The 20,116-nt window shown below is 34.9% G+C and overlaps 1 protein-coding gene across 1 annotated transcript; it reads left to right on the top strand.

Annotated features, from left to right (window-relative positions):
- Positions 1 to 15,731: 15,731 nt before the first annotated feature.
- Positions 15,732 to 19,394, top strand: LOC107961197 (ankyrin repeat-containing protein BDA1). The gene is made up of 2 exons (XM_016897401.2): positions 15,732 to 16,540; positions 18,660 to 19,394. The coding sequence occupies exons 1-2, from the start codon at positions 16,103 to 16,105 to the stop codon at positions 19,278 to 19,280; spliced, it is 1,059 nt and encodes a 352-aa protein (XP_016752890.2). The 5' UTR covers positions 15,732 to 16,102; the 3' UTR covers positions 19,281 to 19,394.
- The last annotated feature ends 722 nt before the right edge of the window (positions 19,395 to 20,116 follow it).

Here is a 20,116-nt window from a genome sequence, read left to right as displayed (position 1 = left end):
TCTAGATAGGATGATACTGAAACCATAGGAAAATCTGATAAGAGATTGAAACTGTAGCTAGACTTCGATTCTGCGAAAACAAACTTTGAATTACTGTCTGATTCATAAAACATTTGTAATAATCACTGGAATACTAAGTTAATGCATAAAATTCGTAAACAGATAATACGATATGAATACAAGAGCTACTCGTGGAAGAGGCCGTGGACGTGGCCGAGGAAGGGCTCGAGCGGTATCTTCGTCTTTGGGACATATGCCGGCGGCAAATGCACCGGTACCATCAACAACGGAAGTGGAGTCTCATGATCGTGGTGCCGGGGATGAAGCTCTGTCGCATGCAATGCTTCGTGTTCTGGAAAGGGTTGTCGGGATAAGTTCGGGCAACGAAATTCGAGGATCGATTTCTGAACGACTCCGAGCCAACGGAGCGGAGATCTTCAGGGGTGTGTCTGGTATCGCCTCGAATGTGGCAGAATATTGGTTGAAGGCCACAGAACGAATTATGGATGACTTGGATTGCTCTGTGGAGCAGAAGCTGAAGGGAGCCGTATCGTTGCTATGGGACGAAGCATACCAGTGGTGGCTCACTGTGAGAGAAGGAACCCCAGCTGATAGGGTAACTTGGGAACTGTTTAAGATGGCCTTTAAAGGGAAGTATGTTGGGGCGAGTTATGTGGACGCCCGCAGAAAGGAATTCTTGAATCTGATGCAAGGAGGTAAAACAGTTGCTGAGTACGAAGCCGAGTTTCTGAGGCTGAGCCGGTATGCCGTGGGCATAGTCGCTACGAAATATGTTGATTGCTCCGCAGAGGGAGCAGGACTTTACAGTTTTGGTGGAGAAGGCTAAGATAGCTGAAGAGGTAAAGCGTGCTGAAAAGCTGAATCGGGAAAAGGATTGGAACCGTTTTTGGAGGGATTCAGGACCCTCGGATGGTGCAAATAGGATTATTAAGAGAGCAAGAGTGGAGGAACCAGTTCGAGCAGTGCCGATGAATGTGGTCAGACCATCAATCTGTGGAGACTGTGGTAAGGTACATTTGGACGAGTGTAGGAAACGCTCTGGTGCTTGTTTCTGATGTGGATCTATGGAGCATAGAGTACGGGACTGCCCTCAGAAAGCTGATCAGGTTCAAGTTGCTGAACAGAGGATTGTTCAACCCGTAAGGGGTAGACCCCAACCACCGAAAGGATGTGGACAAGGTAGGGGTGGAAATGGAAACGGTCGAGGTCGGGGGGCACCTGACAGGGGTGTCGAAAATGCTGAAGCTCGACAGCCAGCTTTGGTGTATGCAGCTCGTCGTCTAGATGAGGGCGACGCATCTGACGTCATAACTGGTACGTTCTTGGTTTCTGGCATGCCATATACTGCTTTGGTGGATATTGGATCTACTCATTCCTATGTTGCATGTGCCATATCTGGGTTGTTGGGTGTGCACTCTGAGAAGATGGTAAGTGGGGTATCTGTGTTAAGTCCTTTAGGTCATTCAGTTAGGGTAGACAAACTATATAGGGATCTACCCTTAGAAACTCAAGGAAAGGTTTTCCCTGGAGATCTGATGGAGTTACCGTTCGGAGAGTTTGACCTCATTCTGGGAATGGACTGGCTTGTTAAGCATAGGGCGACTTTGGATTGGGCTGCAAAACGAATGGTGTTAAGGACCACGGAAGGTGAGGAGGTTATGATGATAGGCGAGCGAAGGGATTATTTGTCCAATGTGGTGTCAGCATTAAGAGTCAAAAAGTGGATTCGGAAAGGTTATGAGACCTATTTGACATTTGTAAGTCAGTCGGAAGGGGAGGGATTGTCAGTGGATAAGGTTAGGACCGTAAAGGAGTTTCAAGATGTTTTTCCAGAGGAGCTTCCAAGATTGCCTCCGAACCGAGAAGTTGAGTTTGGAATAGATTTGTTGCATGGAACGGCGCCTGTGTCCATCGCACCGTATAGGATGGCACCAAAGGAATTAGTGGAGTTAAAGGCTCAAATTCAAGAGTTGTTGGATAGGGGCTTCATTAGGCCAAGCGTGTCTCCATGGGGAGCACCGGTGCTATTTGTGAAGAAAAAGGACGGGACAATGCACATGTGCATCGATTACCGCCAGTTGAACAAACTGATGATAAAGAACAAATACCCTTTGCCAAGGATTGATGATTTATTTGACCAACTTAGAGGAGCTTCGGTATTTTTCAAGATTGACCTTCAATCTGGATACCATCAGTTAAGGGTAAAAGAAGTGGATATTCATAAGACAACATTCAGGACTCGATATGGTCATTACGAGTTCCTGGTTATGCCGTTTGGGTTGACGAACGCACTTGCCGCTTTCATGGATTTGATGAATCGAGTGTTCCAACCTTACTTGGACCGATTTGTGGTAGTTTTCATCGATGATATTCTAGTATACTCGGAAACCGAAGAGAAACATGAGGAGCATCTACGTATTGTGCTGCAAGTGCTGAGAGTGAAGGAATTGTATGCAAAGTTTAGTAAGTGTGAATTTTGGTTGCGAGAAGTGGCCTTTCTAGGTCATGTGGTTTCTGCTAAAGGAATTAGAGTGGATCCTCGAAAAGTTGAGGCAATTCTGGGATGGAAGCCACCAAAATCAGTATCAGAAATTCAGAGTTTTATGGGTTTGGCAGGCTATTACCGAAGGTTCGTAGAAGGATTTTCTCTGATTGCTGCACCATTGACGAAACTGTTAAGGAAAGAGGTAGCATTTGTCTGGACTGAGAGTCAGCAAAAAGCTTTTGACCATTTGAAAAAGGTATTGACTGAAGCACGAGTGTTGATTCAACCGGAGTCTGGGAAGGACTTCACTATGTACAGCGATGCGTCACATGTGGGGTTAGGATGTGTACTGATACAAGAGGGTAAGGTGGTCGCTTATGCTTCGCGACAGCTTAAGTCTCATGAAGCGAACTACCCTACGCACGACTTAGAGCAAGCAGTAGTGATATTCGCGTTGAAAATCTGGAGACATTACTTATATGGAGAAAAGTGTATCATATACACGGACCATAAGAGCCTAAAGTATCTGTTAACTCAGAAGGAGTTAAACCTTAGGCAATGAAGATGGGTAGAGTTACTTAAGGATTACGACTGTTCGATTGAGTACCACCCAGGTAAGGCTAACGTGGTGGCTGATGCGTTGAGTCGAAGGGTTGTTTCTGATTTGAGAGCCTTGTTTGCATGTTTGAGTCTGTTTGATGATGGAAGTCTGTTAGCAGAATTGCAAGTGAGGCCTATTTGGACTGAGCAGATTAAAGAAAAACAGTTGAAGGATAACTCGTTGGTCCTTCGGTTTCAGCAAGTTGAGAAGGGTGAGAATGAGGATTTTGGACTGAATACTGAAGGAGTTTTATGCTTCCGAGGAAGAATTTGTATTTCGAAGGATTATGACTTGAGACAGTCAATATTGAAGGAAGCTCATGGAGGACTTTGTGCCATGCATCCTGGAGGGAATAAGTTGTATCACGACTTGCGAGAACTGTACTGGTGGCCTGGGTTTAAACGAGAAGTAACAGAGTTCGTAGGGAAATGTATGACATGCCAGCAAGTGAAAGCTGAACATCAATTTCCTTCTGGATTACTGCAACCGGTGAAAATTCCATTGTGGAAGTGGAAGAGAGTCACTATGGACTTTGTGAGTGGGCTACCTTTGATACCCACCAAGAAAGATTCTGTGTGGGTAGTGGTGGATAGGTTAACAAAATCTGCCCATTTCATACCAGTTCGTACTGATTACTCCCTGCAAAAGTTGGCTAGGTTGTATGTGCAGAGATAGTATGACTACATGGAGTGCTAGTGTCGATTATTTCTGACCGAGACCCTAGGTTTACATCTCGATTCTGGAAGAAGTTGCAGGAGGCATTGGGTACACGTTTGGATTTCAGTACTGCCTTTCACCCACAGACAGATGGACAGTCGGAGAGGGTTATTCAGATTTTGGAGGATATGTTAAGGGGTTGTATCATCGATTTTCATGGAAGTTGGGAGGACTACTTGCCATTGGCGGAGTTTGCATACAATAACAACTACCAAGCAAGTATTCAGATGGCTCCATATGAGGCACCTTATGGGTGGAGATGTCGTACGCCTACGTGTTGGACAGAGTTGGGTGAACGACAAGTGCTTGGACCGGAGTTGGTGGCAGATACTGAAAGTAAGGTTAAGTTGATAAGAGATCGATTAAAGGAGGCATCTGATAGACAGAAGTCGTATGCGGATCTAAAGCGCAAAGAGATAGAGTTCGCAGTTGGGGATATAGTTTTCTTAAAGGTTTCACCTTGGAAGAAGATCTTGAGATTCGGCAAGAAAGGCAAATTGAGTCTGCAGTTTATAGGGCCTTATCGAGTTCTTAAGTGGGTAGGGCCAGTAGCGTATCAGTTAGAATTACCACCAGAGTTAGACAGAATCCATGACGTTTTTCATGTGTCTATGTTAAGACGATATCGATCGGATCCCTCACATGTTGTGCCAGTGGATGAGATTGAAGTAAGGACTGATTTGACCTTTGAGGAAGAACCCATACAAATTTTAGATCGAGAGGTTAAAGTTCTAAGAAGGAAGTCGGTTCCGTTGGTAAAAGTACTGTGGCGTAATCATGGAAGGGAAGAAGCTACTTGGGAATCAGAAGAGACTATGCGTCAACAATACCCTCAACTATTTGGATCAGGTAAATTTCGAGGCCGAAATTTCTTTAAGGGGGGTAGAGTTGTAACGCCCCAATTTTTGGGAATTTTGTGAATGTTGGCATAGGTTTAATTATGTTAGTGGGCCTCTAGAAGGCCCAAGCTTAAGATAGAACCCGGCAATTTTAGTTAATTTTTGTTCCATAAGAAAAGGGGGTGAAATTATGAAATAGGACCTATGTGAAAATGTTTGAAAATGGTATAGGCTAAATTGAAGTGGCCAAATAAATAGGAGTGCAAAATAGGAGGATTTGCATAACAAACCTCCCATTTTACATGTAGTGGCTGGTCATCATGTTGTTGTAGACAAAATGTGCAGTTGATATCCTTAATTTATGGTACAAATTGACACAAATTGATAATGGGTTAGGTAAATGTTCCATGATAATGGGTTAGGTAAATATTTCATGATAATAGGTTAGGTAAATGTTCCATGATAATGGGTTAGGTAAATGTTCCATGATGGGAATTTCATGTCTTTTGTATTAAAGAATTAAATGGATGAAATATAAATTTTATTAGAAGAAAAAGGGGTGAAAAGAACAAAGTTTTGTCCATCTTTGTTCATCATAGCCTAAAGTTAGAGAAGAGAAAGGAGAGGAGAAAGCTCTTGAATGTTCGGTCACTTGGGGAAGAAAATTGAAGGTAAGTTCATGGTAGTTTGCTTTTATTTTGAGGTTCATGAGTTCTTCTTGATTCTACCTTAACTCTTGAAGCATATTTTTGTTGTTAGTTGTGTTGTGAGAATTTAGTCATGAATTAAAATGAAGGAAATGGTTGTTGTTTCATGTTCTTTTGATGAAAAATAGAAGATAGGTGAAGTTGAGCCAAACAAATGAGCATGCATGTGCCTTAGATGCTAAAGGGAAAAATCGGCTAACATGTTGTGCTTTAAAATGATGAAATGGAGATTATACTTAAGTAAAATCATAGATATGTGATGATTGATTGGTGATATACATGTTTAAATAACATGCATGCAAGGTATGTGTGAAAGAGTTGATTTGGTAATAAATCTGCTTGGGACAGCAGCAGTAACGTGACTTTGGAAAATCACCATAAATTGTGGGAGATGAATTAGAAGCTGAATAAATTATGTAATTAAATCTTATTGAGTCTAGTTTCAAATGAAATAAACAAGAACATATTTTGAATTTTGTACAATGAGAAATTTGATTCGTAATAAAGAGTGGTCAGATTAGTCAAACAGTGAAACATGAGAAACTTTAAGAAAAATATGGTATTGATTGGCCATACCAAAAATTCTGAAAATTTTATGGATAGAAAATATATGAGTCTATTTTCAGGGAAAATTAACGGAACTTGATTTGGAGTTTCGTAGCTCCAGTTATAAATGATTTAGTGACTGTTGCTCAGGAAGACAGCTTGTAGTGAAATTATGATTATGTGGTAAACACTGACAAAAATTTGTTAATGAGTTGCTTATTGATTTCTTATAAGCTTACTCTGATCTGTAGGTGTGGTTGGCCGAATATTGTAAGGGTTTAATACGTAGTTCGTATTTGAATAGTTAGTTTAACGTGTTAGTAATCCAATTGTAGGCGGTTCGTGTGTGGATCTCGTCAGCATATCGTCGCAAACAGGTGTGTAACTAACACCCTCTTATAGACTAGATCGGCACAAGCCGAAAAGCCGAAATGTCGAAAAGCTGGTATTTTGAGATGTAAATGCTCATGAGATTTATAGTTTGATGTATATGGTAAATTAAAGTGATAAGACTGCAGAGTGCGCGATTCTGTGCATTTCGATATTTTTGGGCTTAATGGGCCCAAAACGGGATAATGGGCCAATGGGCCCAAATTGGTAAGAAAACGCGGTAAGTGTTTTTTTGATCATACGTAAATGGCTATGTTATGTATGAAAACCTTAAGAATAGTTAAATTACTTGAATACCCCTATGTATGCAAAATTACCATTATACCCCTAGGGTTACTTTTGACTGAAAAGCATGACGATCTGATTCTGTATGATGTATGCCATGATTATATATTTGTTGCATGGGGACATGGGTTATATTATGGAGGAAGCGTCCTGGTGGCTATGCCACAATTATCTGATCTGGTGGCTCTGCCACATATATCTGTTCTGGTGGCTATGCCACGATTATTTGATCTGGTGGCTCTGCCACATATATCTGTTCTGGTGGCTCTGCCACAATATCTGTATCTGGTGACTTCGTCACAATATCTGGCAGCCTCGCTGCGATTTCTGTGGTGTGTAGCGGTTGGGTTGGTCGAGTAGTCTCCCCACATGGTGTAACGCTGGTACGGGGGTGTTATGGATGAATTTGGGTTAGGTTTCTGCATAAACATGTAATATCTGTTCTGTTCTGTTATGGGCCTATGGGCTTTATTCTGAATTCTGTTCTGGGCTAAGGCCAACTTATTATGTTTCTGTGGGTTGAGCTGATTTAGACTATGGTTGGGTTATTTTACATACTGATTTTCCCCAAACTCACCCCTTTTATTTTCATCCACGCAGGTAATCCCCAACCATAGTGGGCTTGGAGCTGTGAAGGAATTCGGAGTGGCCACCCGTTCTGAAAGTTTGATTTTCTTCTGGTGAACTGGACATCCTTTTATTTACGTTTGAAGTTTTGGGTTTTTAAATGTAATAAGGCCGCTTAATTATTTTTGATGGTTTTAATATGTATTACTAAGATAGGTATTACTTATTTTAACTGTCGAAATTGGATAGCTTTAGGGTGCGTTTTCAAAAACAACAATTGATTTCAAAATAACACGACAACAAGCAAAGCTTCCGCAATGAAAGTATTTTCCAAAATTAATCACTTTTCCTAAAAATGACTTAATCAAATCGGTTTCCTAGAAATATCCATGACGTTAAGGTGTGGCAATGGTGGTATGCATGTCTAGGATTGGATCCGAAGGGAGCTTGGTACTTAAGCAGTCTGATAGACTCACCCCCTCTTTTCCGGTTTTCTACTTGGTGCACAGCTTCCATTCACTTTAACCTATAATGAAATTATCTTTTAAAACACTAAGTAAGTTTTTCTGGATCAACAATATAAAATGTTTTGAACGCTTCGATGTGGCATGTCAGATCCGGTCATAATGTTTGGGCCGGGTTTGGGGTGTTACACTGTTGGTCTTGTTGGTCCATGATCGGCATTTCTTTATCTCTTCGGAATTCTATTCTGATATGTTGGAATAAAGTCGATGGTAAAAATTTATGTGAGACTATACTTATGTTTCTACTGATTATGGTTTTGTTTTATATATGCGGGAAATATATTATCTTTATTATGAAGGAAGTCCAGAGTTAGTAAGCAATTAATGTTTTTGTTCTGGTTTTCTCTGGGGAATTATCAAGATCTTTATTATCTTCTTGTGAGTTATGTTCTCGGACTTCCAATATGGTATCGTATCTTGGATTTCTTTATCTCGGTTTTTCTATCATCTTATTTCATGAATTATCAACCATGGCTTATCTTTAAAGTGCGTTCTTCAGCTTGTGATAACTATGTCTATTATGAATATGCTTCTGGTTCGGTCATAGAAACGTGGTGATTCTGGTATCTGGATTTCTCTAATTTTCATATAAGGAATTGACATCGGCAAAGGTATAAGTGGCGAAATCACAAGCTTCAATTTGTATGATGGATTTCTTTTCTCAGGAAAGTTAATTTAAGTCAATGCATTCAATCGGGATGTCTTTGAGCTGATGCAATTGTAAATGTCTTGATTAGCATGATAAAAGAATTTTGAAAGATTGTGTGTTTGAGTTGTTTTAATAGCATGAAGAAAGGAGCATTTTGTTATGTTATTATTTGATAGTCGAAATCGACTTGGTTGTTTTTATCAAAGTGAGCTAGTCAGTTGAAATGTGATTTGAGTTACATGTAGTTAAAGCATCCTCAGTTATGGTAATAAATTTTGTGCATCCACTAATATATCGATGGACAATCTGAATGAAGAATTGATATTCTAGAGAGTATGATACCGAGATATACCTATAAGATTTGTTCTAATCTGATGATGTTATTATGAGTTAAAGTTGTTCTAAATGATATGGTTATCACATTTATGAAAATTCAGATGGGTTGTGCATGTTAGCAACGTTGAAAGCAGTTAAAGGTATTATTAACTAAAGCTCTAGTTCTGAGTTCAGTTTGAATTGAGTAATGAATTTATGATTTTTCAGTAATGCACTATTGAACAGATTGGAATATGTTTTATTACTAGAATGTAAAGTGATGGTTCATGTTTTCAAAAGATTAATGTCAAATTAAAAAGAACAATTCGACCAGTGATTTAGAGATGGTCACATTGATGTCCGTATTGAGAATTTGGTGATATCGTTTATTCGACGAAAGGTGTCTCATGTTTCCTGATTTCAAAAATTAAAGTATCGAATGTCATAGAAAGATCTGAAGTTAAAATAGTGTTAAAGACTTGAGCTATTGAAAAATCGCTAGTAGTTATTGATTAATATCTGGGAAAGTAGATATAGTTATAGATGCTGAATGGAAAAATCTTTGTTTATTTTGTGAGTGGGATTACACAATTGATCTTAATTGATGATGATTTGATTTTAGCTAAATTAAAAGCTAAAGCGATGTTTTCATGGCAAGATTGAGAATATTAGAAATGTGTTAATGAATGGTAAGCTAAATGGGTTCAGTAGGAATCGATTCTTGATTCTGAATTTCAAGTCTGACCTGATGACTGATGTTATTGTTTTGAGATAGAAATTGTGTGCAGATAAATTCAGAGCTTATGCGGGAAATATTTGTACAAGGCTTAGTAGTAGCTCGTTGGTTCATTCTGGGAGTAATAAAAATGTGCGGTTATTTGAAATAGATGTTTTGGTGATCGGGTTTCTCATTTGACAGATCGGCCGAGTTATATGTTTCTGAGGTTGCTAGCTCTCACAAATTTCCAGTCCTCATTATTTCGGATTGAGATTCGAGGGCTATATCCCAATTATGGAAAAAACTACAGGAAACTGTGAATACGCAGTTACATTTTCGCATGACAATACACCTTTAAATCGGTGGTAAGTTTGAAAGAGTAATTCAAAACTTTGACGATATGCTCTGACACTGTGTGTTAAAGTTCAAGGTGATTAAAAAGATATATACGAGGTTGATATAATTTGTGATTCTGGGAAATTAGTGAAAGTGATTCATGAGAGTTGAAAGAAATTTCTATTGGTAAGATTTTCGGAGATGGAAATCTATAAAGAGGGAGAGTTGTAACAGCCCGATTTTAGGCCTAGTCGGAATAGTAGTTTCGGGACCACAAATTAGACGAGGAAAATTTTATTTTTATTATATTTTTATGGCCTACAATTTCACAGAATGATTTTTTAAAAAATTTGTTCGAAAATTTTGACTCTTGGGCACTCAATTTAGTTAAAAGGACTAAATTGTAAAAAGCACAAAACTTGAGTTCTAGAAGATAGAGGTGTCTAATTGCTATGAAATTTTAAATTGGAGGTCCTTAAATGGTAATTATACCATTGGTTAATTTTTTTAAACAAAATTGGGCATGAAATTGGTGAAATAGAATTTTTTTAAGTTAGGGGCATTTTGGTCATTTAGTAATTAAAGTGAATTAAAAACAAAATAAAAGCCACAATTTCTTGTCCATCTTCTTCCTTAGCTGAATTTTACAAGAATAAACCATAGCTAGGGTTTTCCAAGCTTCCAAGCTCGATTGTAAATTCGTTCTTGCCCCTTTTTAATAATTTTTACGTTTTTGAAATCCTCGTAACAAGATCTACCTATTTCTACCATTTATTTGAGTTATGATGGAGGTCTAGGGTTTGAATCATGATATAAATTTGTGCATTTTGATATTTAATGGTAGATTATGCATGCTTATGGTTGGATAAACAACTTTTGCTATGTGACTTTCGGTGAAAATGCTTAAAAGGACTAAATTATAAAAGTTATAAAAATATGTAGTAAAAGTGTGTTCTAGTGGAAATTGTGGGTTGTTATAGTTATGAAAATGATTCGAATAGGCTTAAAGTCCAAAGAAATTGAATAAATTTCATTTTACGAGCCTAAAGGCAAAAGTGTAATTATGACAAAGTTTAAGGGCAAAAATGTAACTTTGTCATAATATGATTTTTGGGTCACGATGAATAATGTGACTAATAAATAAGCTAAATGTGATATTTTAGATCAAGAAAAACGAGGTTTGGACCTAGAATGGGAGAAAAACACGTATTTGACAGTTAAGTCTTTTTTACCATTTTTGGTATTAAGGTAAGTTTGCATGTAAATAATGTATCATTTTTACTTACGTTATCACATGTTATTATGTTTTTTATGAAATGTGGCTGAATATTGAATGAAATTGGCAAGTATCGAAAATTGAGAAATTTCCTGGTTGAACATTAGGAATAGAATAGGATACAAGTGACATGTCACTAGTGACTCAAGCGTGGTACTATGTGAAGGCCACTTTGAGAAGAGATAGCTTGGTCACAAGTATGGTACTATAAGAAGGCCACTTTGTGAAGAAAGATAGTTTTGGTCACAAGTGTAGTACTATGTGAAGGCCACTTTGTGAAGAATGTAGCTTTAACTACAAGGGTGGTACTATGTGCAGGCCAACGAGTATCCGTTATTATTCCGATGTGCTCAATGGGAAATGACTTGGTGTAATTGAATATGACTATGTAATGAATAAGTGCGGGTACGTGTGTGTAAACTTATAACCAACGTGCTCGATATGTGATCGAACTTTGGTAAGATTGATATAGAGTAAGTGTTACAATGAAACTTACTACAAAGAAAACATATACAAAGAAAACATAAAAGAATGAAATTTAGTAATAAAACAATTTTGGATAGCCACAGTTGTGTGAATTCGAAAAATCACCAAAAATATTGTAAATCAAATTAGAGGTTGAATAATATATGAAATTAAAGCTTATTGAGTCTATTTTCATATGAAGGAAACGGTGTAAGCAAAAGAATCTCATATTATGAGATATTTGAATTTTTATGAGACAAAGTTAGAATAATTTCGGAATCCCCTATTCTGATTTGGTAAAATCATTAAAACTTGTACAAAAATAATTATGGGTTATAATTTATACTCTTAAAATCCTTAATGAGTTTATTTTCAAAAAAAAACAAATAGGAACATCATCCGAATCCTATATGAGGAGATAATTAATTTTAAGTGAAGAGGGGTCAGAATTGTTAGATGGCGAAATAGGAGTGACTTTATAGAATAAACTGTACTTATTGGCTAAGCCATAAATTCTAAAAATTTTATGGTAGAAAGATATTTGAATCTAGTTTCGGAAAAATGAAGCGGATCTTAATTTAGAGTTCTGTAGCTCAAGATATAAATAATTTAGTGACTGTGACTCAAGTGGACAGTTTTGTTATGAACAATAAATAAATGTTTTGATATGTTTAAGCCTTGATTATGGTTGTGTTGGTAGATTAATTGTGTCATGTTAAGTGCCGTTGAAAGTGTGTATGTGAGTGTGCAAATGAGGGTGGCAAATGGCTTGGTAAATAGCCATTTTCTTGGCCACATGGGCTTAAACACGGCCATATGTCTTACCCTATGGACACGAGCGTGTAACTTGGCTGTGTGACCCCAAATTGTGCATGATGTCATAAACAGAAAGTTACACGAGCGTGTGTATGACCATGCGGCCTACCCACACGGGCTTGTGACTCTCTAAAGAATTAAAATTTTCTAAGTGTAGTAAAAGTTCCAAAAGTTTTAGGTTGAGTCCCAAACCACTTCCAACGTATGTTTTGGGCCTCGTAAGCCTCTAATAGGGAGGATATGCATTTGCATGAATGGTTTTAAATTGGATGAAATTTTATGGCACGATTTTGTATGACTGGTTATGTTTAAGTCTGGTAATGCCTCGTACCCTGTCCCGGCGTCGGACACGGATAATGGGTGTTACATTAGGTAAAAACAACAAAGATCGCATGCATAACAATCATGAACAAGTAAGCAAAGATGACTGACCAATAAACATAACAGGGAGGGTTAAGCCATTACCAACATACACATTACCTAGACCATTGTAGGGAGTACTTTCACCTATTGAAGCAGTTGAATGAGTGAGATTATATGTTGCTCTAGAATCAAGATACCAAGCATTGTCACCAACTATTTTAGGTGTTGAAATATAAGCTTGAGGATGGAGGCTTAAGCTAAAAGCTACTGAAGTAGGTTTATTTACAGGCTGTGGAAAACTAACATTAAATGGATTAATCTAGGCAACAATTAGAGCAGGTGGAAAAAAACCAACTTGTTAGTGAACTTGGAATAGCATAAGGTATCATAACCATAAATGATAGTACCCATGGTCCTATGGGAGGTCTATTTCCAAATGTGCACACATTAACTTGTAGAGTGGGTCTATAGCTTGTACTATTGCAAGAGGCATCAAAATGATAGTAACATCAATCAACAAAGTGACATGTTTTCCCACACAATTAGCACTGAATGTGCAATCCAAATGAGCGACCACGCCCACGACCTCGAGAAGCTGAGGAGGGACGATAGGCTGGAGTGGGCACACTATTAACAACAGGTTCAACTTGTAGATAAGTGACCATATTAGTTGAACTAGGAGCCTAAACTATTGTAGCTTGTTAACATGCTTCAACATTAAGAAGCATGGTGGTGACACCCTAAACATTGTAGGTATTTGACTTGTTGTTATAACTGTAATAACAGATTCATACTAAGGTGAAAACCCATTAAGAATTGCAGTGACATGTTCATGCTCACTAATAACTTATCCATAACTAGCAAGATTGTCACAATAACCCTCGACTTTCATTAAGAATTTGTTCATTGAAAGATAACCTTGCGTTGAGAGTGCAAAGTCCTTCTATACTACATCAATCGAGAGGTAGTCTTACTGGCATACAAGTTAGTAAGAGTCTTTCATATATGAGTACCAGTATCCAAACCAATAAGATTTGGAAAAACCCTTGACTTACTGATGATAAGAGCCATGAGGCTAGAGTGCTATCCTATTGCTCAAGTCGAGTAAACTCAAGATTCTCCTAAGGCACCCCATTTGCATTTGGAATCGGTTGAGGAGCAAAAACAATACGAGAATTAAGAAAATATTGAAGCTTATATGTTTTGTTTGCCAAAATGACCTATTGAGGCCACAATAGGTAATTATTGTCATCAAGAAGAATACTGGTCTTCTTAGGGGAAAAAAATTGACTATCAAAGACCCCATCACTAAGGTTGGAAGCCATCACTAGTGTAGCAAATTGAACAACAGATAGACTAGATGGAAGAGCCATGAAAACCACGGACATTTAAAGAAATAACTCTAGGAGAAAATAGACATCTGATACCATGTTAAACTAATACAAAGAATGAAAATAACAAAGGTTTTAAGAATCAAATATGACTATTGAATTCATCTAATATGATTATTGAATTCATCTAATATGTACAATAGTTGTTGTTACTTTTAAACATGACAAAAAAATCTGCTATCAATAGCTAACAACCTAACTGTCAGCTAACTAATAGCTAACAGATTAACTGACTTGATCAGTTACCCTAGCATTAAGCTTATGCAGGAAATGAATAATGACACCCTACTTCTCCTCCCACCACCACCATCACCACCACAATACGATCAATATTAAAAGAGTCCAATAAACCCGAAAATAAATAAAAAAAACAGTGAAAAAGGCCATCAACAATGGTAAACTAGACAAGTTAGTTGATTTCTTGAGCTTAGCCGAAGTAGAAAGTGATTTCCAGCCTACTAAAAAAGTGCAAAGCTTTGAAGGGGTTGAAGTGCTTGGTTAAGGAATATATATTTGTATTACCCCTTAATTACGCGGAAAATACATAGAAAAAAGTAATTACTTGACATTCCGATCATGTTTCTATTTAGGTGAAAACAACATAGAGAACATCTTTCAAATTTTAATTAATAGTATTAATAATAACAACTAAATTGATAAAGTGACCAAAATAATAAAGATAATATTTTAAAAGTAAAATAAGATGTCAATGGATGTTTGGGTTTTTTATTATCTAAATAATATAAAACAATCAATTATAAAAATGAAATAGGTTGTAAAATAATTACGAGAATGATATATTTTCTACAATAAAAATTAGCAAAGGTGCCAGACAACACTAGTTATACAAAATATTTTAATAAAAATAAACAAAGTAATAATAAATTGAAAAATAATATGATGTAAAAGGTGCTGTGCCAGCACCCTTGACGTTATAATTATTATTTTTTTAATTTAGGTTGGTTTTGGTATAATTTTAAAATTCATACATATATTTTATGGAAATTAAAAGTTGATCATTTTATTATTGTAATTAATAAAATCATTCATTCAAGAATTTTTATGAGGCAAATTAGAAGAGAGTCAATAGTTCGAATTTATATGCTTTTATCAACAATTGGATTAGTTTTAATATAGTATGAAATTAAATTTTAATAAATTAAAGTAAAGGAATTAGTTTTTCAATTTTTTTATAAAGTAAAGAGATAAAAATTCATAATTAGACCTATAAAACATACTTAAAAATACCAAACATTGTATGATTATAGGAAAAATAGTTAAAATATAAGAAAATATAAAAACATAAACTTATAAAATTTTTTAATTTATCACATATAAATTGTTGAATTGATAATTTTATTAATTCTTTGCATTTGAATTTCATAAACAACTGATCTTGAAGTAAACAATTTAATAATCAAATTTAATAATATTAAATAATTTTATTAACTTTTTAAATTTGAAAAAAATATAAAAATAAAATTATAATAAATTAAAATAAAAAATTAACTTCCAATTCCCATAAATAAATAAAAAACTAAAAGTCAGCAAGAGAAAATTGACATTTTCGCTTCACCCTTTTTAAATTAAGATCTTACTTTTTCTAACTGGTGCTACCTCATTCACCCCACCGAATTTTACTGTAATCTACAATTTTTATTATTTTTTAATTATTTGGATAATAATAAAAAACCCCGAAGGACGTTTTCGTTCTAAAGTCAGTTTAATTATTATTTAGAAAAAATATAGCAAACCGTATACAACTAGCCATTAGTAAACTCTTGAAGAACTTAACTTATACACGCAAATCAAAATCGAAGTTAGATTTTTCAAGACTGGGCAAACTTTTAGCAACATCTTCCTCAATATAAGTAGGCCAAAGCTGGTTTCAAGTCTTCATTTATTTTGGTATCTGATTATTCTTTGATTCTTGGAAATGGATGAAAGGTTAAAGAGAGCAGCTGAAACAGGAAACATCGATGCCTTGTATTCATTCATCCACCACGATGCCAATGTTTTCAAGCGTATAGATGAGAGTTCGTGGATACGCCATTACACGTTGCTGCAGTTGCGGGCAATACCGGTTTTGCAATGGAGATGATGAACTTGAAGCCATCGTTTGCCAGGAAACTGAACCCGGATGGGTTTTCCCCCATTCATCTAGCCTTGCTCAATCAACAAACCCAAATGGTGATTTATTTTTTATTGGTTGATAAAGATCTTACTCGTGTTAAAGGAAAGGGGGGTTTCACTGTTCTTCATCATGTTGCTTTGGATGAAAATTATGCTCATCTCTTGCGTCTGGTTTTGAATTTTTGTCCCGATTGTATCTTTGATTTGACAGTTGAGAGACAAACTGCTTTGCATATAGCTGCAGAGAAAAACAAATTTGAAGCATTTAAAGCGATGTTGGAATGGATTCAAAGGGCGTTAGAAGACAATAAGTCTAAGAGAAGTGAAATATTGAACTATCAGGATAAGGATGGCAACACTGTACTGCACTTAGCTGCATCAATTAACCACCCCCAGGTATACACCTCATCCACTCCTTTTTACTGTTGGATTAAACAATATTTGCCTTCCCTCTGATTAAATTAATTATTCATGGTTAAAAATTAGTGAGTTGATAAAATACAACATTTTTTAAACATTAAATCAAAGAATAAAATTGGTGTGTATTGGTGTGTATAGATGAAAGAGTTATTAATTAAAAATTTTAAAATATTTATATTAAATAAAATTACAAATCTAAATAGGAGAGAAACAGAATTGGAATCCAAGGAGAAAAATCATTAACTTTTGAGCAACAAATCAAAGAAGCTTATGTGTAAAAAAAAAAAAAAAAGAAAAACCTGTTTTGTAGAAAACGTCTTTTTTAGAAGTGCTATTTTAAGGATACATTTTCTAATTTCTCTCCAAAATAGGTATATTTTCTTAAATTTAGAAAATTTTGAATTAATTCCCTAATTTTTTTATTTCGACATTTTCCCTAGTTTTCCCATATATAGAAGCTCTATATTAGGAAATAAACTATATTTTACTCTATTTATTCAACAATTGAGTAAATTAGTTTTTATACATCAAAAAGTAAATTAATCATTTTTATTAAAAGTTTTAGCCATTTGAACTGTTAAAAATTAGTGTGGTTAACAAAATAATCGAATAATTACGAATCATAATTTTTAATAGTAGTAATGGATGAAATTTTTAACAAATGACCAATTTACTCTTTAATCTAATGTATAAAAATTAATTTATCCAATTTGTAAATAAAAAGAGCAAAATGTAATCTAATTTTCAAAAGCTTCCATGATGCTTCTACCAAATAGATGGGATAAATATTCAGCCAGCCCTTTCAATAACTTATAACAACATTTCATTATGATAGTCAATTTTTTACTTGAATCACTTTTTTATGTTTTATTTTAACCTTCTATAATAGATTTTCACTCATAACAACAACATTCATAGTTATGAAGTGCATTTTTTATTAAATTAATTCTCTATATTAACATATTGTCTACAATTTTAAAAGAAATTATGGCTATTTCATATAAGTAAGTCTATTAATTATATTATTTCAATAAAATGTTTAAATTTCACATGAAAATTTTATTAATCATATTTTATCAAATAAAAAAATTTCAATGAGTGAAATTAAATATATCAATTTGATAAACTACTAAGATCCCTAATTAAATATTTTCTATAAATTAGGAACATCACAAACTTATTGATTGATTATTTTATTTTAATAACTAATGATAAATTAATTAGTTTAATTTAATAACTCAAACTAATTAATAGAACTTATTAAATTTATGAACTTCATAATTAATCATGTGAAAAAATATAAAATAAAATATACATAAAATCAATAATGCATGCACCTTCTTTTTTTGAACATTATTCTCACTTTTTTATTTAATGAAAAATTATTTATTAGATGCTCAGGGTGTTCACCGCCCCAGGTGTGACTTGGGTTCGAATCGCGCTAGTTACATTGTTGTTAGGACTTTGAAAAAAAGAAAGAAAGAAAGAAAGAGTGCACGATATAGTTTATGTAAAACCTTAAAAAAATTTAAAACTTACATTTTACAATATTCATTTTTCTTAAACTTTTCATTTTAAATTATGTCATATAAAATTTGATATATCATTTAACAGTTAAATTAATGATATTAATAATAAAATGACCTAATTGATGTAACCTTAATAATTTAATGATATAATTAAAATTATTTACAATTTAGCGATTAATTTAAAATAATGGTCATAATTTAACCATACTTGGTGTAATTAATTCTCTATACATAAACAACATTTTTGTAATTGAGTTTTTCTTAAACCATCTGACCTAACCAATTTTAAAATTAGAAAAACTCATGAGAAATAGATTTTTTTTTTAAAAAAAACAACTCTATTGGATGGGGTTGTCGACTTAATATTTTAGATTGGTTGATTAAGTTACTTTTTGGTGTTTTGATTCGAACCCTTTGATTGTTTTACCCTAAGTGAGTCTTTCACATTTAGTAGCTAAAAACAATCCTTGAATGTAAACAATACGTAGGGTAATGCTAGAATGTAGGCTATTGTTTAAAACGCTATGTATTCTTGTGAATTAATTGTGGAATTTTAAATGAAGCAGATGATCAAACTGTTGATAGAATGTGAAGAAGTGGACAAGAACATGATCAATGACCGTGGTTTTACAGCAATGGATGTGTTACAAAGACAAACTGTAGCAGACAACATGGAGAGTGTAAACATCTTAAGCAGTAATCCCTCCACGTTTCAAAAGTTGTCAAGTGTCAAAATATTGAAAGGTGCGATAAAAGAGATGAGAGACGAAACAGTGGGTGTATTGCTCATCGTATTCGCGCTGGTTCTAACAATGACATACCAAGGAGTTCTCAGCCCTCCGGGCAGCGTTTTCCAGGGCGATGCAACCGCATCAACTAGTTCAAATCATCGTGAAGGGAAATCAGTGATGAGGACGAGTAGTTTTCTTATTTTCTATATTCCAAATGGGGTGGCTTTTATTATATCTTGGGGCATAACATTATTATTGTTGGAATCAGTGGCTAAAAGTATCATGTCTTTTTTGTCGCGAATTTACACAATTGTGTGTTTCTGCTACGCGGCTGCTTTGTCAACTATAGCACCTTCAACTATTGTCTTTTTGGTCGTCGTTTGGACACAAACCATCATTTCTCTATCACTTTGGTTCATTTGGTCAAGTAATCACCGTCGTTTCAGAAAATATTAAAATGTATGTGTCTATCTAGTTTTATTTGGTATATCAACTCAAGTTTAGGGAGTTATATGATAAAATTGTAACTTTTAGCTCAATTTGGCATTTTGATAATTATGATAATAATAAAAAAAGAGTATTTATGTTCTTTTAATAAATATGAATGGATTGAAAAAAAAATCAATTTAAAAATAATTTATATCTTCATATTATGTTGATATTTTGTCACAATTCATCAAACAATTTTTTTTACATGATTTGTCATTGCAATGCAATTTAGAGAGGAAACTATATTTTATTATCATGATTATATTGATATTATGTACCTTCAATAATTTAATATCACATCAATAATTTAATCCTGAATTTTAGGATTTTCATTTGGATTTGATTTTATTCGGGATAAAAATGTTGACATGACGTCATTGTTTTATACCATCCTTTCCCTATTGAAAGTATTAGAAATTTTGTTATACCCACATTTCGAATCTCATTTTATGCACACGAGAGATCCAACACATGTCTTTCAGTAGAGTTGGCATCCCAACGAACCATGCATGTCCTGTAATACCCCTACCCGTATTCATTGCCGGAATAGGGTACGAGGCATTACCGGAGTTTACGAATTAATTTTTTTTTATATTCAATATGGCCCTTTTATAAATATCTAACCTTCCCTGTAATATTAAATCGAGACCAGTCCACATCAACCAAATCAATTCAACATATTTTCATGATAGATTCATGCATTTATATAAGATAACGTCATCACATATCTATAACCAGGTTTGTTAACCATACTAATGGCTAACTTTACATTCATTTCACGTTAACATTTACTTTGTTAGCTT

Source organism: Gossypium hirsutum, chromosome A05 (assembly GCF_007990345.1).
Source record: "Gossypium hirsutum isolate 1008001.06 chromosome A05, Gossypium_hirsutum_v2.1, whole genome shotgun sequence".
In the NCBI taxonomy this organism is placed as follows: domain Eukaryota; kingdom Viridiplantae; phylum Streptophyta; class Magnoliopsida; order Malvales; family Malvaceae; genus Gossypium; species Gossypium hirsutum.
This window is presented reverse-complemented; position numbering and strand designations above follow the sequence as displayed.